Raw genomic sequence first — 27034 nt, 5'->3', positions numbered from 1 at the left:
GCTGGAGGAGAACGTTGGAGGAGTGATGTCAGCAGGTGGTTATGATCCCAGTGAGACACATTGGAATGTTGGAGGAGCAAATTATTATATTAGATATAAATTCAGTTCAATTATTGTATACAGTGCAATCTGCTTAAGTGCAAGGGTGTGGGACCAAAGAAATACATGCAGTTAACCGGAGCATGCACTTAACCGTTGTGACCCAAAGAAGCTTGAAATCTGATAAACATGTACTGTTTATTTTATGTACAGTATATAGTCTCCATAGTGACCCAAAGAAGCTTGAAATCTGATAAACATGTACTGTTTATTTTATGTACAGTATACAGTCTCCATAGTGACCCAAAGAAGCTTGAAATCTGACACGTGTGTACTGTTTATACGTACAGTATACTGGCTCCGTAGTGACCCAAAGACGCTTGACATCTGGTAAACATATGTACAGTACTGTTGTACGTATACAGTCTCCGTTAACTGACGTTATACAGTCTCCGTTAACTGACGTTAGGCTTACTTGAAGTAATCAGTCATAGTCCTCTGTACACTATTGTGTCTGTGAGTTCCATAGACTACGTATGCCAGACAGTAAAAACTGTCATAGCACTGACATCCAGTGGCCTCCAGATAGGCCTGCACGGTGTTGAGACTCTCCAGCGCTCTTGTAAAAGTGACAGGAGGTTGTTGAATTTCATCAGCATGTTCCTTGCTGCTTATTTCATCATCTGTTTCATCAGCCGTTGCCTGCGTATAGGCGCATATCTCGACATCAGTGCTGTCATCAGCTGTTTGTAGATCGTAATCAACAGCTACGTAGTGATGAAACTCCTCTTCAGTAACACCGGCTGGGATGTCAATAGCCTGTTCATCTGACGCGTTTGCAACAGCTGCATCTGTTTCGTTCCTCTCCACATCCTTAACAAAGCTTGCCTTCTTATAGCAGTTCACAATGGTTGCCTGTGTAACATGATTCCAGTCTTCTTTCTGCATACGTAGGGAATCCAACAGTGATAGATTACGAGCCAGTTCAACAGCACGTTTATCCTTGCTAGTCTATTCATCCATAACGCTCATCAGACAACGTAGCACAAGAGCCTGGTAATGTTTGAAATTGGCTATTATACCCTGATCCATAGGTTGAATCAGAGAGGTAGTGTTTGGTGGCAGGAAGACCACCTTGACATTAGACAGCCTGACATCTTCACTGTGTGCAGCACAATTATCACAAAGCAACAAAATCTGACGCTTTTGTGCCTGCATTCTAGTGTCTAACTTCTTTAGTCACTGCTTCCAAATTTCCCTAGTCATCCATAAATTTGCGTTAGCCTCGTATAACACAGGACGTCGCTTAACATTCCTGAAGCAACAGGGCTGTTTGCTCTTTCCAATGACAAGGGGTTCCAACTTCTCACTCCCATTCATATTGCAGCAAAGGAGGATTGTCAGTCGGTCCTTCGACGTTTTACTTCCTGTAGTTTTGGCATGTTTGAATGCAAATGTTCCATCAGGAATCGCTCGCCAGTAGAGACCGGTTTCATCAGCATTGAAAATGTTATGAGGTGCAAACTCGTTTAAGATGGTAGGAAGAACTGAAACAACCCAATTTTCAGCTCCAAAGTCATCAGCGTCTTGTTTTTCACCATGCTGTTTCTTGAATTTTATGTTGTTCCTCTCCTTCCATCTTTCCAACCATCCAACAGTGGCTTTGAATTCAGTTAGTCCAAGACTTTCAGCTAGCTGATTAGCTTTCTCCATAAGCAGTGGACCACTGACAGGAAACTGTCTGCTCCTGACTTGAGAAAACCACCGAAGAGTATCTTCTACATCCTCAGCTTTTCCCGCCCGTTTACGTTTCCTGTGTGGATTTGTATTGTTTTGCTAGTCTTCCAGAAGCTGATCTTTCTGCTTCAAGATATGTGAAATTTGACTGGGATTGACCCCATATTCTTTAGCAATAGATTCTTGACTTTGTTTGTTTTCTAATTTTTTAAGAACTTCTATTTGTTCAGCCAGTGTTAAAGTACAATTGCGCGACGACGACGACTCCATTGTACACTTTAACAAGTTTCTTTCGCTTATTCTAACAACTTTCATTGGTTACCGCCTGTGGCAGGTAACCAATGAGATTTCAAATTTATCGCCCCTTTGTCTCTTGCCAATCAGCTTCCATATTCTGTGCGTACGCTTATTCTAACAAAGTAACTCTCATTGGTTACCGCCTGTGGCAGGTAACCAATGAGATTTCAAATTTATTGCCCCTTTGTCACGTGCCAATCGGCTTCCATATTCCGTGCGTGCGCTTATGCGGAGTCTTTCCTGCAGGGAAGCGGTCTTAAACTATGCATATAAGCGAAATTTGCACTTTTCAGTGGTGCGCTAAACCGAAGTTTGTCCCCATAGAAATTGATGGCGCCAAAAATGGGACCGAAGTACGGCATGCAGTTAAACAGAGCATGCGCTTATCCGACATGCACTTAAATGGAGTGCACTGTACCACTAATATCCCCTCTCCAGGGTTCAGTGCAGTTTATACTCTAGCACAGTTTAGTAAGAGGCCCAAAATGAATTGTGTAGTTAAATCATGTTGTGCAACAAAAACATATTTATAAAAGGATTTTTAAAAAATATGCAATAGAGCAAAAAAGATAGATTAAAACCCTTTAGTGTCCAATGTTCCCGTAATAAGCCATATGGGAACAGATTGATGGGAACATTGGACAGTAAAAGGTTAAATAGATTTAAACAATTTAAAATGGAAGGAATCATACTTAGTTCTCCTTATTGCGTCTAGACTTGACCTGACATGGCAGTGTCTGAAACTATACTTTATAGCATGGTAGTTTTTCTAGCACTTGGTGTTCTTACCAACTCAGTCCAAAACAGCTGTGTTATATAGTACTTGACTGGGATTTATTTCCTTATTTATACAGTCTCACCATTCTAGTCTAGTTTGAAGTTCCTGTATCTTTATACTAATGAGCCAGTTATGGCTGGCTGTATGGGACATATGAAAAGAAAGTCAAGTACTCATTTCTATTACTGAATATGTGACTAGGGATCAGAGCAGAGACCTGTTGAGGCAACTTAGAAACTGGCATCTGGAAGGCTAATTTGTGTTGACTCCCATAGCTTCATACTTTCATAACTTTGACTGTAAATGTTTTCTGACTTCCTCTTGTTTTTCTGTAGCATTTTTCCAGTCGGCGCAGGAACCGAAAGTGTGGAGAGTGTGAAGCATGCCTTCAGAAGGTAGACTGTGGCAAGTGTGACTTCTGCCATGACAAGCCTAAATTTGGTGGTCGGAACCTGAAGCGTCAGAAGTGCCGCTGGAGGCAGTGCTTACGTTATGCCATGGTTGGTGTGCTCAGTTTTTTTTTTTTGTTGTTGTTGTTTGAGAATAAAGTTTCTTTGCTTTATTGGACAGATGAAGTGGGAAGGGGGATTGGCAGAATATGGATTTATTTTCACTGGTTTCTGTGAACTAGATGGACTTAGATGTAGAGTTTACTGGTTTCAGGAAATTGGCACTAGGGATACAGAGTCTTTTTTCTAGTAGTAACAATGGTGAGGTGCATTGTTGAAGTATGATGGGAAGAGTAAGAATTTGTAGTATTTCTCGGGAGCAGTTTCTCTAGATGAGTTAGTTTTGCACATACCATGATGGGAATGAACCTCACTCCTAAGCTTGTGTGGTGCTAGTCATGTACATGTATGAGGTCTGCTTTTGCCACAGTTGATCTAGCACATTTTACTGGTGCTATAAATGGATATATATGCTAATTCAATTTTGATAATTTATTTGTAATGTCAAACTCTTATGGGAAGCAGAAAATAATGTCTCTTGGTTGTACATGCCACCATTCTTTCCTCTTTCTCTTCCCCAACTCCATTTTATCTCCCTTCTCCCGCCTTTCTTTGTGTGAACACCAACAGTATTGGTATTTCACGTAAAACAATTCCTCAACCCCTCACACTAGAACAGGAGTTCTAAACCCAGTCTTCAGGGCACACCTAGCTAGTCAGGTTTTCAGAATATCCACAATGAATATGTATGAGATAAATTTGCATGTACTACCCCATTGTATGCAAATCTGTTTCGTGAGTATCATGAACTGCCGTAGTGATAGAGGTACAAATAGAGGAGCAATGTCAGAAGAAGGGTGTAATATTAAACTTTTTGTGATCTGGTTTACTTCTGAAATGATGTATAAAAAATTCTGGTAGCTTTATGGAAGCCTTGTAGTTTTGCAAGAGTAACACAGAGATATATGCCACAGGAGCCAAGGCCAAAAAATATAAGCAGTGAACAAAAACCTGGATCTTCAACTGAAATAGGTGTAATTTTAATAAAAAAAAGAGAAATGTATGAAAACTGATACAGCTGCATTTTGTTGCATAACTGCCTGCATCGGGCATTTTACATGTTGACAAACATTACAAGGTCATCACAGAAAATGAATATACAAACACATAAATGACACACAAATTAAGTGACAGTTTTTCAAAAATTGACATAAGTCATCATATTATCTACTTAAAACAAAGAGCCTCTTTTACAAAACCACACTAGCGATTCCTGCGCAGGAAATGTGACACAGCTCATTCAAAATGAATGGGCTGCAATGCAATTGCCACGTTGGGAATTGCTAGCACGGTTTAGTAAAAGGCCCAAAATGAGTTGTATAGTTAAATCGTGTTGTGCAACACAAACCTTTTAAAAAAAGGATTTTTAAAAGTGCAGTAGAGCTAAAAAGATAAATAGATTTAAACAATTTAAAAGGGAAGGAATTGTACTTAGGGGCTCATTTTCAAAGCACTTAGCCTTCCAAAGTTCCATAGGTTTCTATGGAACTTTGGAAGGCTAAGTGCTTTGAAAATATGCCTATTAGTATACTTAAATATATAACTGAGTCTTAAGGTATTCAAAACAACTTACCAGTTGCAACAGTTCCTTATATATTACCAAAGAGCCATCTAGTGTTCCATAAAAAGTTATAATATCAGCGAAATGATAAAAAACAAACAATATAGCTGTTGTACTGCTCAAATAAAATTCGTCTCCTAAATAAAACTGTTGTACCACTCAATTTGAAAGCATGCTTTAAAACATCGGCATCTCACTGTAAATTGCTGATAAAGCTGAAAATCTGGAGTGAATTACTTACAATTCACTTAAGTCAATAGATGAGTTATGTACCTTTCCTTGTCATCAAGCAGATGAAGCTATTACGTATGGGTTGTGTTCATCAACCAGCATGGGGAGATAGAGAGCACTCAAATTTCACAGTGCCACATGGTCAGCTAGCTCCACTGCCTCTTCAGTATTCTCTATCTCCCCAAGCAGGGTGGTTGCAGCTTGATCAAGCTCCTTAAAAAATCTGCCTGGGGGTGGCTCCTGGCTTGCCAGCTGTTAGCCGGGGTGTTAGAGGCTATAGCAGCTTCACTTTAAAGGCACATAGGTTAGCCCTTTCCCTGCCTTACCCATCCCCCCAGTGGATGTGAGCACATTAGTTTCACTTTTCCCTGCTCTTTCCCACTCTATACTTGGTGGATGCAGGCACATTGGTTCGCCTTTCCCACTGTTCTGTACCTCCGGAGTTGATTTGATTGCCTCTTTTGCTGTTTTCTCTACTTTCCTCACAGCGTTTAAAAAAAAAAAAAAAAAGCAAGAGGTTTTCTTCAGTTTCTACAGCGTGACCGGAGCTGTGATACTCGGTCCAGTGAGGTAAGAGTGTTTTCTGACTCCTCCGGGGAGGGCCCGCGATCGGGACGTTTTTGGCACGAAGCTGCCATTTTGAATTTTCCGCCGTTTTTCGGCGATGGCTGCAGAGAGTGTTAAGCGCTGTTCCAAGTGTGGCAAGCGCAGATCAGCAGCGGGGCTCTGTAAAACGTGCTGTTCAGGCATAAGAGCCGGCCCGTGCATGGCGAGCGATGATTCTTCCCGCTCGGTGGAGCTGGCAGCGGGCGCCATTTTGAAAGCACCACATGGCGCAACCCTCGCTGAGGCGGAGGGTCTGGAGACCGGAGGGGGCCCTCGAATTGAAGCTGGCCAAAGAGCTACTAGCCCCGGACTGGAACCGGCTGCCCAGGGCGAGTTTTTCTCCCCTGACTTTGTATTATTGCTTCATAATGTATATATGCTTAAAAGAGCTCAGCCACAGGGGTTTTCAACGGCCCCCTTACTGCCCCTCCGGTGGATGCAGGCCTGGGATTGACCTCTGAGGCGTTTTTCCCTGATAGCTGGCCGCAAGAGAAGCGCAGAAGGGTAAATTCCCCTTGAGAGAGTGGCGCATCCCCCTTTCCCCCCCCCCCCCCCCGTGGTCAGGATGTGGTGACTCTGAAGGGTCTGGCAGGCCCTCGTGGCCAGAGGAAACAGAGGAAGGTGCAGAAGGGCCACTGGATCCAGATGATCCGTCCGCGGTGAGGATTTTCCACCGCGAGGAGCTGCCAGCGCTTATTTCAGATTGTCTTACAGGTCCTCTCTATTGAAGATCCTGGGAGTGGCATGGCCTCCTCTGGAAATCCGAGGATGGCAAATACCAAAAAGCCTGCTCGAGCCTTTCTTTTGCATGGCTCCATCCAAGAGCTTATTTCAGCTCAATGGGCTGACCCCGAAGGACCTTTAAAAGTTTCCAGGGCTATGGGGCAATTATTCCCTCTGAGTGAGGAGCATTTGGCTCGCTTTGCGATACCTAAGGTGGATGCCCTAGTCACAGCTGTGACAAAGAGAACTACCCTCCCGGTTGAAGGAGGTGTTGCCCTGAAGGACATGCAAGACCGTAGACTGGAATCAGCACTTAAACGGTCCTTTGAAATTGCTGGTCTTACTATTCGGGCGTCTGCATGCAGTTGTTATGCTGCTGGAGCCTGCCTGGCATGGTTGCAACAGGCAGTGGAACAGCCCGGTGATGGAGCGGAGCCCTTGTCTGAAGTGGCTCCGCGAATGGAGTCGGCCTTGTCCTTTTTGGCTGACGCCCTTTATGATATTGTCAGAGCTTCGGCTAAACAGATGGCTGTAGCAGTGGCGGCTCGCCGTCTTCTGTGGCTACAGCATTGGGCGGCGGACATGGCCTCTAAGCAAAAGTTGGTGAAGTTGCCCTTTCAAGGCCTTCTCCTGTTGGGTGAGGAGTTGGAGAAAATTGTGAAAGGCCTGGGAGATGCTAAACCCCAGTGCTCACCCGAGGATAGGCCGCGGCCTCCCTCCAAGGGTCAGGCGGTTCACTCCTCTTATAGACCTCGCTTCCGTGAAGCTAGAAGGTACCACCCGGGGCATTCTGCTGGGTCCACGTCTCGTGGCTGGTTTTCAGCAGAGGAACTCCTTTCGCTCAGACAAACGTTCCGCAGCAGCAGGCTCAAGACCTGGAGTTCAAGGGCGACCCTCTCAATGAGAGTGCGCCGGCCCCCTCCTCGATTCCTGTTATAGGAGGACATCTTTCCCTCTTTCTCGAGGAGTGGGCCAAGATTACGTCAGATCAGTGGGACCTGATCAGAGAAGGATACAGAATAGAATTTGATGCCCCGATAAGAGACGTGTTTGTGGAGTCCCGATGCAGTTCTGCCGCCAAACGGGCGGCGGTAGAGGAGACCTTACAAGGCTTGATTCACATTGGGGCGGTTTCCCCCGGTGCCTCCCGCCGATTTCGGCTGCGGCCGCTACTCCATTTACTTTGTTGTGCCGCGAAAAGGTGGGTCTTTTTGCCCTATTCTGGACTTAAAAGAATTAAACAAGTCCCTAAGAGTGCGGCATTTTCACATGGAAACCCTGCGCTCCGTCAGTGCGGCGGTACAGCCAGGAGAGTTTCTCATGTCTCTGGACCTGAAAGAAGCTTACTTGCACATTCTAATTTGGCCCCCGCACCAGAAGTTTCTGTGGTTTGCGGTGATGGCAAAACCATTTCCAGTTTCGGGCCTTGCCTTTTGGCCTCACCACAGCTCCCCGAACCTTTTCCAAGGTAATGGTGGTAGAAGCTGCTTTTCTCAGGCGAGAAGGTATCCGGGTTCACCCGTACCTAGACGACTGATTCATCAGAGCGGATTCCGCAACAGAGAGCCATCAATCTACAGCCAGAGAGGTCTCAGTACTGCAATCTCTGGGCTGGGTCGTCAATGTAGCCAAAAGTCACCTGACCCCCTCGCAATCTCTAGAATATTTGAGGGTACGGTTCGACACAGACTTGGGATATGTATTCCTACCTGAGCAAAGGCGGTGCAAGCTTCAGAATCAGGTCCGTCTGCTCCTGAGGATGCGCCGCCCGTGAGCTTGGGACATTGTCCAGCTGTTGGGATCGACGACGGCCACCTTGGATTTGGTGCCCTGGGCAAGAGCGCACCTGAGACCTCTGCAGTATTCCCTGCTTCAACGATGGTCTCCAGTATCTCAGGATTATCAATGCAGACTCTCTTGGTTTCCTGCGGCCCGACTCAACATGGAGTGGTGGCTTTCAGACAGCATGCTGCGGCGAGGAATGCCGCTGGCGCTCCCCGATTGGTGCCTAGTGGTGACAGATGCCAGCCTGAAGGGCTGGGGCGCACATGGCAAGGGGAAGCATGCCCAGGGTCTTTGGACATCCGACAAGTCGGAGTGGTCCATCAATCGCCTAGAGTTGAAAGTGGTGTTTCAGGCGCTTCTGGCCTTTCAAGTGACCCTGGAAGGATTGGCTGTCAGAGTGATGTCGGACAACACGACAACAGTGGCCTACATAAACCGACAAGGCGGCACTCAGTGCAGAGCGCTGGCCGCGCAGGCCGAACAGATTTGCCACTGGGCCGAGCTGCCTCTACAGTTTCTGTCGGCAGCTCACATTGCAGGTCAGAGCAACGTGCAAGCCGATTATCTAAGCAGGCATCAAATCGATCCAGCGGAATGGGAACTGGCAGACGAAGTATTCCTGCTGATATGTGCCAAATGGGGCAAGCCCGTAATGGATCTTATGGAGACAAGCTCAACTGCCAAAGTCCCGTGCTTTTCAGCAGACGGAGAGATCCTTGCTCAGCCGGTTTGGATGCCTTGGCTCAACCCTGGCCTCTGGTATGTGTTCCTTCCGTGGCCCTTGATAGGGCATGTGCTCCTGCGGATTCGGGTTCACCCAGGAGAAGTGGTTCTCATCGCCCTGGATTGGCCCAGGGGGCCTTGGTATGCGGACCTCTGACAGATGCTAGTGGAGGCTCCACTTCCTTTACCTCTGGTACCGAACCTGTTGTCGCAGGGACCGGTGGCCATGGAGGACGCCTGCCGTTTTGGTCTTATGGCATGGCTATTGAGAGGGCGCAATTGAGAGGCAAAGGCTATTCCAATAATGTTATTTCCACTCTCCTGCAGGCCTGCAAGCGGTCCACTTCCGTGGCTTATGCCAGGATTTGGCGCCATTTTGAGGCTTGGTGTGTTTCAAAAGCGATCACACCCATGCGGGCTCCTGTCTCGCCGATTCTGGACTTTTTGCAGGATGGTGACCAAAAAGGCTTGGCCTATAATTCCCTGCGGGTGCAAGTGGCAGCATTGGCCTCCCTTCATGGTAAGGTTGCAGGCGTGTCTTTAGCTGCTCATCCAGATGTGGCCGGTTTCTTAGAGAGGTGCTTCGGCTCCGTCCTCCCGTGCGGCACCTTGTCTAGCTTGGAAACTGGGGCTAGTTTTGAAGGCTCTGCAGGGTTCTCCTTTTGAGCCGCTACGGTGAGCTTCAGAGAGAGATTTGACACTAAAGGCCGTTTTTCTGGTGGCCATTACTTCGGTGAGACGGGTGTCAGAACTTTAGGCGCTGTCCTGTCGAGACCCATTTCTGCAATTCTCAGAGTCCGGGGTCACGGTTCGGACCGTGCCTTCCTTCATGCCTAAAGTGGTTTCAGCGTTTCACCTAAACCAGCCTATTTTTCTACCCTCTTTTGTTAAGGAGGAGTTTCCAGAATCCTTTGGGCAGTTGCACCTGTTGGATGTGCGCAGGACTCTGCTGCAGTATCTGCAAGTTACTAATTCTTTCAGGACCTCTGATCATTTGTTTGTTTTACCATCAGGTTCTCGCAGAGGGTCTCCAGCGTCTAAAGCCACTATTGCCCGCTGGCTCAAAGAAGCTATCTTTTCAGCTTATCTGCTTGCCGGCTGGCCTCCGCCTGTAGCCTTAAAGGCACATTCTACAAGAGCGATTTCTTCCTCTTGGGCTGAAACTGGAGCACTCTCTCTTCATGAGATTTGCAGTGCAGCAACATGGGCTTCGAAGCTCTCGTTTGCCCGACATTACAGGCTGGATGTGGCTGCTAGGAGGGATGCGCGTTTTGGAGCACAAGTGCTAGCGCGTGGTGTGAGTTGTTCCCACCCTATATAGGGATTGCTTTGTTACATCCCATACGTAATGGCTTCATCTGCTTGATGACAAGGAAGGGAAAATTAGGTTCTTACCTTGGTAATTTTCTTTCCTTTAGTCATAGCAGATGAAGCCATGAGCCCTCCCTGTATGATTGTCTGTATGATGTGAATCTGTTTCAGGTTTTGTTCTTGTTTTCTGAAGTTCTAATCCTTCCTTGGGAGAAAGTTGGAAAACAGTCTTCAGGATTCTTGTTCACTTATAGGAGGATGAGTTCATTCCCTCCAGTTCATGTGTAGGAGGTTGAGTTCATTCCCTCCAGGAGGATGTGTCCATAAATACAAAGAGGAGGACGAGTTTATTCCCTCCAGGAGGATGTGTTCATTCCCTCCTTTTGAGTTCATGCCCTTGTTATGGGGCCATCGTTCGCTGTGAGGAAAGTTCTTGTTATTCCCATTGCGGTTTGTTTTACTGCTTTGGAAGCTTCAAATACTGAAGAGGCAGTGGAGCTAGCTGACCATGTGGCACTGTGAAATTTGATTGCTCTCTATCTCCCCCTGCTGGTTGATGGACACAACCCATACGTAATGCTATGACTAAAGGAAAGAAAATTACCAAGGTAAGAACCTAATTTTCCCTTATTGTTAAAGGGATACAGAACGAGTCAAATGATATAAAACTGAGTAAAATAAAATATGCAATTAGGATTATAATAATGTGCTTAATGAAAACTTTTGAATCATTAAATTATAGTATTTATAAAAATGGAACTCCTGAAGAGAATTAGCAATAAATACAATGGTGCTGTATAAAAAAATGATCTGAAACAGACTGGGAATGTGCCAACATTATAAAAATGTATTTATGAAGAATACTATATTCTGTAGAACATTTTATTTCGTATTTATGAAGAATACTATATTCTGTAGAACATTTTATTTCTTATTTATATATGGCTTTCAAAGTATATAAAAGCCATATTAAAAAAAGGGAGAATGGAGGGGAAGAGTAGAAGCGTGGTTTCACAAAAATACATTTGAAATAAATGTTCGTGGTTTAAATCAAAAAGGTGTATTAGATTTGAAATGTAAAATAAAAATTTTTATTGTTCTCTTAAAGGAACATATCCTGTTTGTCCCCTTGTAATCAGTGTTCCCTCTGAGCTGTGCAGGAGTCCTCCACCTACATTACTGCCACTGGGGGAGTGCTTTTTCAGTATCGTAATTTCAGTAATGAGGGACGGGCAAGCTCTGCAGTACTCGAAGAAACATGCCTTTTATCTAGTGATTTTAAACATGATATTGAAGCATCACCAACCCCCACCCCACACTGGCAGGAGGAATACAGTTGGGAGGACTTCCTGCACAGCATAAAAGGAACATTTCTTGCAACTTCAGTTTGCATGGAAAGAGACTTTAATCACTGCTTCATACTCACTTAACTAAGTCTGCGATGCAGCCTACATCACCTCCAACACTGCTCTGGAAATTACTGATATTCTCTGATGACAGGCATCTAGAATGAACCACATTGATTTGCCATGTGACCTGCATCGCATGCAACATCAGACTTAGAGCTTTTGTAGGAAATGTTGGAATATGTGGAACTAGCTATTTTCTCATTTCTTTGATCTGTCGAAGGAAGATAATGCCCTTTCAGGCTTTTAGTTATTTTGAGATTTCTCCTTTCTTAGTGTACTGAAAATTCTTTCAGTCAGCATTGTCTTGATTTCTTCCTTTCAATGTCATTAGTTAGGAATTTTTTAGGGGGGATGTGGGTTTTTTTTTCCCATTGCTATCTCAGTTTAATGTGTGTCTGCAGCTTTGAACTATGTGGGCTTGTTGTCATTGTTCAAACTTTTTTTTTCCATAGTTAAAAAAAAAATTTGGTTCTGTTTTATGTTTTCTAAATAACGACTGACACCAATGTCTTCAAGAGGCAACCAGAATTCTCTCAATTATGTATTGTCATATGGAAGGCTAAAAGTGCTTTGAAAGACCACAGTATTTGTCTCGGAGCTTCTATTCTGAGATGTTGCTCTGTGGTGTAGCTCTGCAGGAGAAACTTAATTGTGGGTGAGTCCACATAAAAGCACCAAGGAGCCAACCACATTCATGCTGGAGACTAAGCATAGTTGAAATCATTCTCATCTGGTTTGACTCCTTAGTCTGATGATTAGCTGTAGAAACCCTGCTCAAGCTATCATCACAGGGGCCTAAGCTCTGCTTGTGAGTTGGTGGGTGAGTGCTGATGTAGAGATTGTTTTGATGATTCTCACTGGCATATAGCTCAAGGGCCCAGATTTAGTTGGGGTGTCATGTTAAAAAGTGATCATGCTTGGATGACCTCTGAATCTCCTGATCTGAGAGGTGTTCCCAAGAAACATACAGCTGGTTTCAGAGAATATAATTCCATAAGGCTCATGCACATCTAATCCCCTATGTAGTCTAGTGATTTAAGATATTGTGGTCTATTAATGGAAGTTACTACCTTGGCACCTCTGAGGCACCAAAATGCTTGCATTTTACACCTAGAATCTGATGGATGACTTGACTTTTTGATGAGCACTAGGTTTGTTAACATCTGTGCTGGTTTGGCTCTTTTTTTGTCAGTCACATCAAGGGTGGGGTCATTCACTTTTTGCACAAAAAATTGTGCTAGTGGGCTGTCTTGACTATCGGGTAGGTTAAACCAGAGCCTTTAGAATCGGCTGCTTCTGGGCCACTATGCTGCAGCTGACAAGCAATCTAGAGGTTAGAATCTGAAGTGTGGAAGTATTAGTTGTTCCCCCTTTTGGCTTGTGCTTGACTTGATATCAACAGATCAGTTGCATTGTTTTCTTTAGCACCCTCATTGTGGAATTTTCCCCACCTCTTTGAGACTTAAAGCATTAAAAAAAAAATGTAAACTGAATCCGTAAACAAGCTACTATGAGCTACTGTTTGGGAACTAGGCTAGCTAGGGCTGGACAGTTGCTGTGATGTTGGGTTAGCAGATTATTTTCTTACCTTATACTGTTTACTGTTTTGTATTTTCAGCCATTTGCTGTGTATGTTTTGATTGTCTTCTGAAATATTAGGGATTTGAGGGGTTGTATGGAAATAGTTTGCCTCATTTTTAACACACAGACCACAGTGTGGTAGAGGGGCTTATAAAATCATGGAAATTGAAACAAGGTGTTCTGCAGGGGCCAGTGTTACCTTTTCTGTTTAATCTCTGTGTGAGAGCAGTGGAGGAAATTGTGAGGTAAGGAAAAGTTTTGTTGATGACATTCAAATCATATACACCATAGCCCGAGATGGACAAGAGGGCTTGGAGGTGTTAAATACATAAATTATACAAAACTCTAGCAAACAGTCTTCAAAGAAAGTGCTTTTGAATGGAGAAAAAGCCCTCAGAAACCTTATGCAAACAGCCACAGGTTTTAAGCTGTTGCAGGAATTACCACTATTGTTAGCAGAATCTGTGGTACTTCAGGAGTCAAACACCACACACCAGAATGAGAGAGAAGTCTTCTTTATTTGCCAGCAAACAAAGTAGGATATCAGCACTAGGTCTCTCCTTCTCTTCAGCTCTCTGTGTCTTGTCTCTCTCGTCTCAGCTCCTTCTTCTCTAATGTAAGCTGCTTCTGCTCTCAGTTATATAGGGTCCTACACCCTTCTAGCCCCCCTTTCTCACCAGATGGTAAAAAATAGATTGATTACCCTATCTTGAACTAATTATTACTTACACATTACTTAAAAATATCAGTTACATAGGTTTGAGATATTTCCTAAACTGACCTATGACCTGGGGCCTCTCAAACCAGACAATGTGGCACCTATCTCCTGCATTTTATTATTCAATTCTCAGATTCCCAATCATAGCTTAAACTGGGTTCATTGAGGGGCTAAGGGGCCAGTCTTGCTTAATGGCACACAGACATGGTTTATTATTACTTTCAGAAGACCAGTCCTACATTTAGTTATAATCCATCAAGGAGAAGAGAGTTGACTTGTCCTGACCTCTTTCACCTAGCTAGGACTGTGGATAATTCAAACCAGATGATGACCTCTTAAACTGCAGACAAATCTCACTTAAAAGTCAGACAAAGATGTAACACTGAATTGAAAAGATATTCTACATAGAGATAGAACTTATTAATTAAACAGAACAAAACATATTTTAAAATAAGCAGAAATCAGAATTCCTTATAAGACAAAATCTAAATCATCTAGAATTATTTAAACCTACACTATCTCCTTCTAAACAGCGTTCAGTCTAATCCTTTAAACTGCCTGCGAAACTGTCCAGTATGCCTTGCTCATAATGGCATCCAGATGTGGTATATTTATTATGAACAATCCATCACTCAAAAAGGGACAAAGAAAGTTTCATTTCTCACTGACCTTTCTAACCTCTAGTCTAGCAAAAGCTAGACTTTTGAGCAATTAAACCCAGATGGCATTCTTCTACTTTACAGGACTGAACCAAAGTTAAAATTAATATGATTTCTCTGCCCAAGCTGCCTCATTCCCCCCTTTGAGACTAAAATCAGCTTATGCAGAGATAAGTCTCACAACTCAAACTCTGGGGATTATAGTGATCCCAACTCCATACCTCCTCCTGGGGCATAACTTCTAGGAATAGGCTTGTGAATCACCATTACCCTACTCGTTAAGGTCCGACGGCATACTGCCGAAGCACATGAGGCCAAGAAACAAAACAACAATCCTGCTAAAACTAAGACTATTAGGGAAATGAACAAGGCTGCCTCAAAGCAAGGTTACTATCAATAAAAGTAACACATGCTGGGTTTCTGTCATCAGGCATAAAAAACTCCACAAAACAGCTGAGCGTCTTTCTTGCTCTTCAGCTGAGCGTATATCTTGCTCTTAGCAATTACTTGTACAGATTTCTGCTCTTAAATATTGAAATAACACATTTTTGATCTACAGCATAAAAAAAAAATGGAGGCACTTAACTTAGTAGCGTTAATGAAGCCCGAGATGGACAAGAGGGCTTGGAGGTGTTAAATATATGCCTGGCCAAAATAAATGGTTACAGGATTATAAGTTAAAATTGAACATAGCTAAATTTGAGGCATTGACTTCTAAGGATTGGAACCAACTCTCTTAGGCGAAGCTGAATGAGTTTGAATTTCCTAGGTGAAAGATGTGAGGGTGGGTAGCCGGTAGTGCTAATGATGGCATTGCAAATCTTTGCTTTGACAAGCTCTTCTGATTAGAAATTAGATGATTCAACAGCTTTGTTCCTACCTATAGTCTAACAACTTGACTACAGTGACTCAGATGCTGGTATAATTGTATTTGGTTCAGAGCACTTTGGCTAGGCTGGTGGGGAAAGGAGCAAGATCTTGTTTTGTGGCTGGGGAGTATAAGATGTTGATCTTTCTTAGTAGCGAATGAGTTACTAGAAGAGATCTGTATAAAATAAGATTCTAGATGATAATTAGAACAGTGAAAGGGCTAGCTCCCAGGACTATCATCTAGGAAGAGCCCTGAGATTCCTGAAACAATATCAGCTAAAATTTTCAGAGGTTTCTTGTTTTGTGTTTGGGGAGTATAAGATGTTGATCTTTCTTAGTAGCTAATGAGTTACTAGAAGAGATCTGTCATTAAGACATTTAAGATCTTTAAGAAAAAATTGAAGATCTTTTTTTTTAAACAAGCATGTATGTGTATGGAAAGCAGAGGGTATATAACAGTGATGATGGAATGGGAGAATAAGATAAGAGTCCCTTGATGAAGACTGGGTGGATAGGGGTAGGGTGTTGATTGTGGGGTAAATGATTTGATTTTATTGCAAAATGTGTGTAAACAACTTCAGGTCTTTCAAGAGGCAATTTATAAAATGGAAATATCATCCAAGCAGCTCCAGGATTCAACCATGTTCTGGTTTAACATTGGCATGGTGGTTGAATTGATATCCAGAAGGACCAAGAAGCAGAAGATGAAGCCTCTGACTGGGGATGTTGGCCACTGGCATTTTGGAAATACTCTGGTTTCTTTCTAACTTGCAGTCTACTATTTTGTCTCCCTCCTCCTCCTCCTGAAAATAAAAATTCATGGCTAAAAGAGAACTGTTTTTATCAACCCAGGACCTCAACGCTTCCAAGTTTGGCTATTCTGCAAAGAATAATTGCTCTTTTTCTTTTGTTAAGAGAGTGGCAAAGTTATAACTGGAGCTGTATTCTTATCATTGGTCCTTTTCCCTTATTAAAGCGGGAGCAAAATAAACCAATGTAAAAAAACTCAATGTATGAATACCCGCGGCCATCTTGGAGCGGGAAATCACATTTAATGAATATCTCTTCCTGGAGCAGCAAATGTATTTGCGAAACAAGACGTTCTTGTAGAAGATCAAGATGGAAGTCTTATAGGATTGCAGTAGTGAAGACACCCACTGAGTAAGAGGAGAGCACCGAGAAAACGCACCAACCAGATGAAGTCTAGTGGTGGTCGAGGGACAGAATAACCAAAGCCACAACACAGCTGAAGTAAAGGCTGAAGGAGATAAGTGCACAGCTGGTAGTGGGCAATGAGAGTACTGAATATTCAGGTTGGGGAAAAAACTGCAAAGAATTGACAAGGATTGTAAAATGTTAGATCTCACTTAAGTTAATTTGGATAAATTTCTCTCACAGTAAGGGTGTTTTTGTATATTGGCGGGTTGGTTGAGAAACCAATGTTTTTTTCTCAGGTTTGAGTTTTTACATTGTAACATATAGTAGATGATGGCAGAAAAAGCCTTGCAAGTTCCATCCAGTCTGCCCAACAAGATAACTCATATGTGCTACTTTTTGTGTATACCCTACTTTGATTTGTACCTGTGCTCTTCAGGGCACAGACCGTATAAGTCTGCTCAGCACTATCCCCGCCTCCCAACTACCGGCTCTGGCACAGACCGTATGGTTTGTTTTGCTCCCGCCTTAATAAGGGAAAAGGACCAATGATAAGAATACAGCTCCAGTTATAGCGTTGGTGCTCTCTTGACAAAAGAAAAAGAGCAATTATTCTTTGCAGAATAGCCAAGCTTGGAAGCGTTGAGGTCCTGGGTTTATAAAATGTTATTTTATGCACATGCTGAGAGAGGCATATCCAAATACCATCTGGTAAAACTGCAAAGAAATTGATATATAATCAGTAGTCCCCAATAGATAGAGTAAAAGAGAACTGTGAAATGCATCTAGTCTGTACAGTCTATGATATATCTGAGACACGAGTGAACTTCAAACGTTGCTATTAATACAAGCAGAGCAGTGTGGTTGTGTTGGTTGTGTGCTTCTGATGATGAGTAGGACAGGCTTACAGATGTGCCAAGGATGGGAGACAGTTTCTTTGTAAAGATAAGTGGGGGCTTCCAGCACCGTTAGTCAACTCTCTAGACTTTGACTTTTCACTTCTTATTCACTTTTGCTTCTTTGGAAATGAAGTGGTTTCTAGAGAACGCTGACTTTTAACTTAGAAACAATTTTCCATGTTCCTCTTGCCTTACAGATAGGGCTTACAATGTCACTAGCTTGGGTTTTTTTGCCAGTTCCAGGGGCATAAGGGGTTACTTATTCCCAAAGAAGATGGGGGAGGGGATTTTTCAGGATAAGCGGATTACTTCCCCTCTTTTTTTCCCCCCCTTTGGTTTTTGAGAGGAAGACACTCCCAACACTCTTGAAGCAGGCAAAAGGTACCAGCTCATTCCACATTAAGGATGAAAGTCCAATCATCCCTGGGAAATGTGGTTCAATCTTACTGTATCTTGGGCAAATCACTTAACCCTCTATTACCTAAGGTAAAACTTAGATTGTAATTAGATGTTAAGCCTTCAGAGGACAGGACCCCCCCCCCCCCCCCCCCCCCCAACCCCACACACACACACATTGTGCCCTGGCTCCTAGTTTTCACTTCTGGTTCCTGTTGTTGCAGTTCATTCTTTGGTCAGGAGTTCAAATCATGTACCCTTGTTGTATCTATGAAGTGCCATGCATTTCAAACAGCTGATCAGTGAACAATGTGGTGACTACAGGAACCAAAAGAGGGGAGCGCAGGGATGGAGGAACAGTTGAATGACAAGCTAGGCATCATGCTTGAGATAGGCAAGTGAAAGGTAGAAAAGACACACCTGCTTACAGGCAGGTCGGTGTTGGAGCACAGATGTAACTGCTTTGTGACAGAGATCAGCAAACTTATCAGTGCTTCATTGTTTATGGCCAACAAGACTGCAAATTTTGAAAAGACAGGCTAAAAATGACTTGTGACAAGTTGCTTGCTGGCCCCTGCTCTAAGCCCTTCATAATCTAGTTAAAAGTTGGTTTCACGTTTTTGACTGGGTCAAGAGAAAATTACCAGTCTTCTAGGTCAAGTGCCAGAGTATATTATTTTGCAAATAATTGGACTGTTGTAATCTCAGAATTGTCAGGCATATGCATTAGGCATATGCATTTATTAAGCTCCTCCAAATTGTTTGTCATTCAACCCCACTTACCAACAGGGCCTACTTTGATTGAAAATATCCAATTCCTTAGTCTCAGCAGCAGATGAATCCAAGAACTGGTGGGTTGTATCCGCCTACCAGCAGGTGGAGATAAAGAACACTGAAGAGAAAACAGTGATACTGGACATCTAGCTCCCTCTGACTTCAGTATATCTCTATCTCCAGCAGGTGGTGGATGGATTTCTTCCAGCTGCTGGATTCCTCTTGGGGGTGCTCCTGGGCATTTGTGCCAGTCAGGGTTGCCAGATGGGAGGTTTTCTCGCCCAATTGGGCGGTTTTCCGCAACCTGCCGTGGGAAACTTTTGCCCGCGGAGGGTTGCGGTTTTTTGGGCTTTTTTTTTTTTGCGCGGGTTTTGGACGGTTTTTCGGCCGGCGGGGGTGGGGCTAACGGCGACAGAGGCAGGGTTTGGTGACGTATTGGGCGGGGCGATGACGGCGGGGGTGATGACGGCGGGGGTGGGGGTGATGACAGAAGGGGCAGGGGTGATGACGTCGGGGTTGGGGTGTGTGCGGTTTTTGGGCGGGTTTTGGGCTGTTTTGGGTGGGAATTTTTTTTTTTATATGGCAACACTGGTGCCAGTTGAGCTTGGGGGCGTCTGGCTGATGGTGCCAACCTTGAGGGCACACTTGCTCTGCCGGTCCCTGCCCTGCCCTACCCTACCCTACCCTTATCCCCCTGTCTCTGTGAGCTCCCTAGACGTTTGTCTTTGCTGCTGTAATAAAAAAAGAAAAAGAAAACCCCTCAGTGTTGCAGCATTTAGCCGATACAAAAAAAAAAAAGTCTTGCAGGAGTTGCCTTTCTGCTAGCGGCTGCCAGGCTGTTGGGAGTGGGAATGCTGCTGAGGCTCCCTTAGAGAGCAGTCGCTGTCTTCAGGGACTTGAGTTCAGCCCTGGTGAGTGTCAGTGTTGCCAGGTGGGCGGTTTTCCCGCCCAATTGGGCAGTTTTCCGCGGTTTTTGGGCTTGTTTTGGGGTGTTTCAGCGTTTTTTTTGCGTTTTTTCGTGCCATGGGGCGGGGCTAGTGGCATTTTGGGTGGGGTTAGTGGTGTGTTGGGCGGGGTTAGTGACGTTCTGGGCGGGGCTGATGACAGGGAGGCGGGGGCGTGATGGAAGAGGCAGGGCCGATGGCGGCGGGGGCGGGGTTGATGACAGCGGGGGTGGGGGTGTCAGGGGCAGGGTTTGACTTTGGGCGGGTTTTGGGCTCGTTTGGGTGGGAAAAAAATTTTCCACCTGGCAACCCTGGTGAGTGTTTTTTGCCTTTGAATTGGCGTCGGTGAGCACTTCGTTGGCGGCGCATTTAGAGCTCTTCATGGCGGCGGAAGTGGTGAAACGATGTTCCCGCTGCGGCTCTCGCTGTTCTACAGAGGGTTTGTGTGTGGCTCGTTGCTCCGACGCGGCCTCCAGCGCTAAAGGGAATTTTGACACTGGGGGAGGTTTCCCGCGCATCAGAAGTTGCCGTACGCCTCGTGGTTGCCGCGCCTGATGCGGCTGTTGAGTCTGCACCATTTTCCTCCACTGAGGTGACCCGTCTCTCCGGTTCTGCTGGAACGGGTGTTTCTGATGCGGGGGTGGGTGTTACCTGTGCAAGCACAGCTCCTATTGCTGTTTCTCTGTCAGATGCCTCTGTCACTTCCATGGCAGTTATGGATTTTTCACCTGATTTTATTTTTTTGTTACATCAAGCTTCTCTCTTGAAGAAGGGATTTTCTAATCTTCCTCCACCCCCCCCCCCCCCTTCTGCTGTAGAGACCAGGGATACTTTGCGTTCCTAGGGTGATCTTGGATCCCCTTCTTTTGTAGATTCTGCTGCCAAGCGCAGAACATTAGCGCCCTTGCCGGAGGGAAGGGGTCTTTGGGTCCGCTTTCTCCTACACCTGTTTTGGCAAGATCTGGTGATTCAAGGCATCCTGATGATTTAGAGGATGGTAATCCTATGCCAACTGAGCAGGATGATCCCACAGTGGTCCAAAGTTTTCATCGAGATGAGCTTCCTCTGCTCTGATTTCTGAAGCCTTAGCTGCTGTAAATATTTCAGACCCGGAGGAACAGGCCTCGGCCTCTGTCAACGTTAAGATGGTGAGCACGGGCAAGCCCTCTAAAGCTTTTCCAATGCATGAATATATTCAGGAAATGATTTCGGCATAGTGGTCTGATCCAGAGAGTGGGTTAAAAGTAGCTAGGGCTATGGCACGTCTCTGTCCGGTGTCTGCTGCTACTTTGGATACTTTCTCCTTACCTAAGGTGGATGCTTTGGTGACTGCGGTCACTAGTAAAACCACACTGCCGGTGGAAGGTGGAGTTGCGCTAAAAGATGTCCAGAATAGGTGTCTTGAAGCCTCTCAAACGTTCCTTTGAGGTAGCGGTTCTGGCGTTGCAGGCCTCCATCTGCAGCTCCTTTGCTACTAGAGCATGTCTGTCCTGGTTTCAGTTGTTACTTTGTTACTAAGAAATGCCCTTCCTTGGTCCCTCCTGATCAGTCAGTGACTTCTGGAATACAAGGAATTATATAAACCTCCAGGCGTAAATCTTATTTGTAAGTAATCCTCGGATGAAGCTGTACTGTTTGATATCTAAAGCTTGTTGGATATCCTGTTGTGTAGCATTTTGAACATCGCTGAATGATCTTGAGGTGTCTATATTATGAAATTGATCAGAATAGCATACTCCATTAAACCTGGGTGAGGGCCTAGTCCACCTGTTCACAAACTGTATATATCTCACCGGTTCAGGGTCTGCTGTAACATTTTCACGCACATTGTCTCTAATAGGCCCACCCACAGTTTCAGAATCACTATGGGCCTCATACTTGCTACTGACAGTGTCCTCATTCGAATATCTGTTCTCTGCTCTGGTATCACAATGCACCCTCTTTCCACGGAGAGTAACTCATGCATTTTTGTTCTTTTCTCACTTGTGCTTCCTGGTCATTTTCCCAAATGAATGGATTTATCTCTAGGTTTGGTGTACTGATTTGGCAACGCCGATTGCTATTAAGCTAGCATAAGTGCTTGTGCCTGAAGTTGGGCATGTAAATGTGGACTTAGGCCCCCAAATCGTTGCCGATTCTATAACACCACACGTAACTTATTTGTGTTTACAAGCTAATTGGCATTGATGCCAGCACTTAACAAGCAATAATGAACACTAATTGGCAATTATCAGAGTGGTGGATACTTGGAATGTCCTCGCATGGGAGGTGGTGGAGATGAAAACGGTAACGGAATTCAAAAATGCGTGGGATAAACATAAAGGAATCCTGTTCAGAAGGAATGGATCCTCAGAAGCTTAGCAGAGATTGGGTGGCAGCACTGGTGGTTGGGAGGCGGGGCTAGTACTGGGCAGACTTCTACGGTCTATGCCCTGAAAATTGTAGATACAGATCAACGTCAGGTATGCATATGAGTTTATCTTGTTGGGCAGACTGGATGGACTGTACAGGTCTTATTCTGCCGTCACCTACTATGTTACTATGATTGACTGTGATTGGACTGAGTCGGGTGCCTTGCTGTCGATGTTTCACCAGCCTTCTGATCTGTGGAATAGAAAAGTAGAACATCATGAAATTAACGAACACATGGCCTATCGTTCGCAGGTACCTTCCGTCATTGGGGAGGGTTCATCAAGATGGCCAATAAGATGGCTGTCAACACTGCAATTTGCGGACGCCACATGGGACACAGATACAATCGCCATTTTGTAATACTATCGAACTGTGAGAAAAGATGGGACATCTGTAGGTAAATAACCTCTAAATAGGATGCAAAAACTTTTATGGCTTGCTGAACTGCCAGAACCGCTGCTCTAATTGTGATGTCAGTTTGAACAGTAGGAGTGATTGGCGGTCGAAGTGCTATTTGTGTTTTGACCTCATTTCTCTGTGCTAGCTGTCGATGTTTCATCAGCCATCTCTTTCTTCAGGTTAAAGTAGGACATCATGAAACTAATGAACACACGACGGCCTGTCGCTCACAAGGTACCCGCAGTTGACGGTGGGTTCATCAAGATGGCCGCCAACACAGCACCATAAAGATGCCATGTGGCCACATCTACATACCATTTTGTAAGATTAATGGGCGCCATGTGGCAGCATTTACATACACCATTTTGAGACTCTGCAGCTATATCAAGCATCATGCAAAAAAATTGATCTTTTCAAACATAAATACTTTCTTGCTGTGGTAAACTTGTGAGCCATGTGAAAAAGAAAACAAATGGCTATTTTTCTTTCCTGTGAGAAAAAAAGGTTAAGCTGCGCACATTTCTCCATGGATGTAGGGGGTGGTGGTGTGGTTTTTTTGATGTCATTTTCTGTCATGTGATCCCAATTCAAGATGGCAGCTAGTAGTGGAAACAGGAAATGAAACAGTGTATAAGTAGTGGCCACCATCTTGGAATAGGGGTGTGACTGTTATATTCTGGGTGAGGGGTGGGGTTATACAAACCAGGAGGGTTTGAGGCAGGGCTCTGCAAATAACGCAGAGGGTGGTCGTGACTTGGATATATCCTCACTTATTGGCTGAGAACCTGGGTGTGTCACCTGTCAAAATCAATTAATTTTGAGAAACGCAGGTGAGATTCAACTGGCAGGCAAATGTGACAAAGCCCATTCAATTCCTGTGAGCTTTATTGAATTTGCCGCACAGGAATTGCTAGTGCGGCCTTGTAAAAAGAGCCTTATGTGTTACACACCTCTACTAGTAAAATATCTTGAGCTAAGTTCCAGGAGCCCAGGCTTCTGTTCCTTACACTGCCCACCTGAAAGTAATGTAGCAGATCCAGTTGGGTGAGATCAGTTCTAGAGGTGGTGATCCCCAAGTGTATCTAGCTAATAGTTGCTAATGGATCAGTCTTCGAGAATTTTGTCCCAACCTTTTTGTTCAGCCCTTTCACTGGCTGTGATAGACTGCAGCTTACACCAGAGTATAGAACATCACTGTGAAGACTCGGATCTCTTGAACCAAAATATTCTTTAATGCAAATCGAACAAAATAAAAATGACTTACAGTTGTGAAGTGTTGAACAAGAGTTTCTGCCCAACAGATTGGAGTCTATCTCTACCATCTCTCTTACTGCAGAGATGAGCTGGGAGCTCTCAGCACTGGCTGAAGAGTGGATGATGTAAATACTTTTAAACTAGTAAAAACCTGGTGATATTACAGTAGCTTGAATTTTTTTTTTTTTTTTTTGGGGGGGGGGGGGGGGCATTCAACAAGGTCCAGCAAGTCAGTTTACAGTTCTTAAAAAAAAAAAAAAAAAAAAAAAAAGCATGCATGCAGAGAAGTGGCCCAGCTACAACCCAGCATACACGGGACAAGGGCCAGCCAATAGGAAAAGTCCCGTAAGGGATAGGGAAAAGGGACAAGTGCCATGGAAGAGCCTATCACAGAGCCCTGCAGGAAGACTTAAGATTTGTAGTCCAAAGGCACTTCCTGCCTTTCTTAAAGGCATATGCACTGTAAACTGTTACAGGCAATGCAATCTGATATAAACAATGTCCAACATTATACCTGTAAACAACAGGCAATCTGCTTCCATGCAAATGGGGTAGAGCACTTTTTTTTTTTCAAACCTTTACCACATCTGTTGGCAAGAAATTCCAGCTTTAATTGCATGTTTACTGAAAACAAATACTTAAATTTGTTTTAAATTTGGTGTCATTGCTAAAAAACATTAGTAATATTCATGATGAATTTATCATGATCTTTATATTGTTATATGGACAGAGTTCATTATTCAGTTACGTTTTCCAATGGTCATCTCCATCATGGTAGTATCTTTACCATCCCTAATAACTCAAAATTTGAATATAATTTTTCACAGCACACACAAACTACTTGACTTCCTACATCTGAGTCTGTTTTAAAAAACAGTTCAAAAGAACTCTTATGGCAGGTTAACACTTACTAGTATCATGTTGACTTCTACTGAATCTTTTTTTCAGGGTCATATGTGGTTTTTCTTCATTTGAAATCTCACATGTGGCACAGGGAAGATTATGTAAGCCCTTTTTTAGCTGCTAGACTCTTGAACTTTAGGCGGTTTCATTTTTTAGTAGTGGTCACTGTAGGCTGCTGAACTTTTGAGCTCCAGGTTTTGGTGACACATCCGCCTTAGGATAAATTCTGTAAGAACAGGATCATGCTTCACACACATTCCAAGTTTCTGTGTAAGTTTTGCATTGGATTTCTGCTTAATTATGTTTCTTTATGCCCATAAATGGGGTTCTACATATCACATATATATGACTGCAAGAAAGCAGTCACTTTCTATCCAGAGTAGACCAAAGCCTTTGGGAAATCGAACTAATTTTTTGTTTATTGTCCAACAGGTATGTTATATTTCGTGGTAGGTCTTACCATAAAAGAGTATGCTACGATGCATGCTGTCAGGGTCAGACAGTGGTTGCCATTATGAGGTCTATCTGCTTAGAGACTTCCAAGGTTGTGACCTGAATCTTAGACCAAAAAAGTGTACAGCGGCAAATCAGTTGGCCCAGTTATCTGTGTGGTTCTTTGCCACTTTGGGTATATGAACTTACAACCTTCGCTGGTAGGTCACTTTAGATCTTGTCTTGTGGGAACTAAAGTTCCACATTTACTCCAGAAGTAAGATTCCCACTAGTTAGGTGAGTCCAAAGGTGTTTACTTTTATATTAAAAAAAAAAAAAAAAAAGGCGAGCCACATGATCAGAAATCCATCTCTTCCCAAGTTTGATAACAATTGCAAATGGTGTTTCAGTTATACTCTTCTAAAGTTCAATTGTGACACAGTTATAGATTCTTTGTCACAATCACAATTATAAATTTAAACAAGAATTTTGAAGACTACCCTTAACTAGACTGTCCCATCTGTGCAGTTCATTGTAAATATGTCATCAAAGAAAAGTTAATTTCTTACCTATAACTGTTTTCTGATGACAGCTGTACAGTGAGCTACACAACCCACCTTCAGTTGCTCAGACTGTTGCACAATCAACTGAGTGCAACAGCAGGTCCATCAGCATATGGGAATCTGCTGTCTGCCTCTCATCTCCACTTCACTCCTGTGCATGCACAGAATATTTTTTTAAGGAAACCTGGAGTTTTCAGACTTTGCACATGATACAGGTCAGCTTACCCATCAGTGTGATTCATTGTATTGCTGTCATCTGAGAACACTTATTACAGGTAAGCAGCCTGCAGTGCCTCAAGCTCTGTTCAGCTAATTTTCTGCAGTGATATATCCCAATGTAAGAATTCTTTCAGGTGATGCCTGTGCGTTTCTGCTTTGTGAATGTTTTCTCATCCCAATCTGTTTTGTAGACTCAGGAGGATCTGGTTTACTAAAGCTTTTTTTTTTAAATCCATTCTATGCCCGTGGAGAAAAATTCTTAGTAGATCACACTTTGGTTACTGCTGTGTGGCAGTGAATTTGAATACTCCAAATGTGTATTCCTGAAATTAATGTCATCTGACGAACGAGGAGGGTGGGTGGGAAAGTTTAGTTTTCTTCTCTTTCTCTCCCCCCCCCCCCCCCAACCACTCTTCTGGGCCCTGCCCCCACAGCTTCTCTTTCCCTTCTCTGTCACCCCTGTAGAAGCGGCTGCTCCCCACAGCATGGAACAGCCCTGGAGAGGAGGCAGCAGGTACCGGGGCCCCACGCAGGGGACGTCGGAAGAGGAGCAACTCATTTGCCAATCGGAAACTGGCCAAAGTCAAGCAGGCGGTGAGGCGCCGGCCCGGCCGACCAACCAGTTGGTATCAGCTGCCACCGCCAGCACGGGCAGCACTAGCTAATCCATTGACAGAGGTAAATTACTACAATAATGCCCTTCCTTTAAAAGAAAAAAAAAATCCTCATTTCATCCACCTCCAAACTTCACCTCACATCACCCTTGTGTGATTTTAGTTCACAACGGCATTTACATTTTTTTCTTTTTTTTGCCCACATCCACTGCTGAGATTATTTCAGTTTTTGAAAATTAATTTTCTCCAACGGACAAGCAGGATGATTAGCCATGCAAGTGGGTGATGACACTGAGGTGGAAGCATGTTTACAGCTGTTTAAAAAAGCATGGAATGCTTTTTAGACATTCGTGGGACTTCCAACCACTGTGACACATGTTCCCTTAGTCTTGTCTCTAATCTGAAGAGATGAATGTTCCTCTCATAGCAATGCAGCGGTTTGTCCAGCAATTTGCATTCTTTGCTATTTTGCTGTCCTTTTTAGCTAGCATCCCTACTTTCTTAGTTTTTGATAACTTTTGAATATTTCCTTG

The 27034-nt window shown here is 43.9% G+C and overlaps 1 protein-coding gene across 1 annotated transcript in view; it reads left to right on the top strand.

Annotated features, from left to right (window-relative positions):
* The window catches only part of MBD1 (methyl-CpG binding domain protein 1), a gene marked incomplete in the record, with an annotated part of 329236 nt that overhangs the window by 216453 nt on the left and 85749 nt on the right, over positions 1 to 27034 (top strand). Inside the window, 2 exon segments of the mRNA XM_030193911.1 lie at positions 3187 to 3351; positions 26353 to 26565. Of these exon segments, the coding sequence (XP_030049771.1) occupies positions 3187 to 3351; positions 26353 to 26565 (378 nt within the window).

The sequence above is a fragment of the Microcaecilia unicolor genome, chromosome 2 (assembly GCF_901765095.1).
Source record: "Microcaecilia unicolor chromosome 2, aMicUni1.1, whole genome shotgun sequence".
NCBI lineage: Eukaryota > Metazoa > Chordata > Amphibia > Gymnophiona > Siphonopidae > Microcaecilia > Microcaecilia unicolor.
Note: the sequence above shows the minus strand (reverse complement) of the source record. Positions and strands in the feature narration are given on the sequence as shown.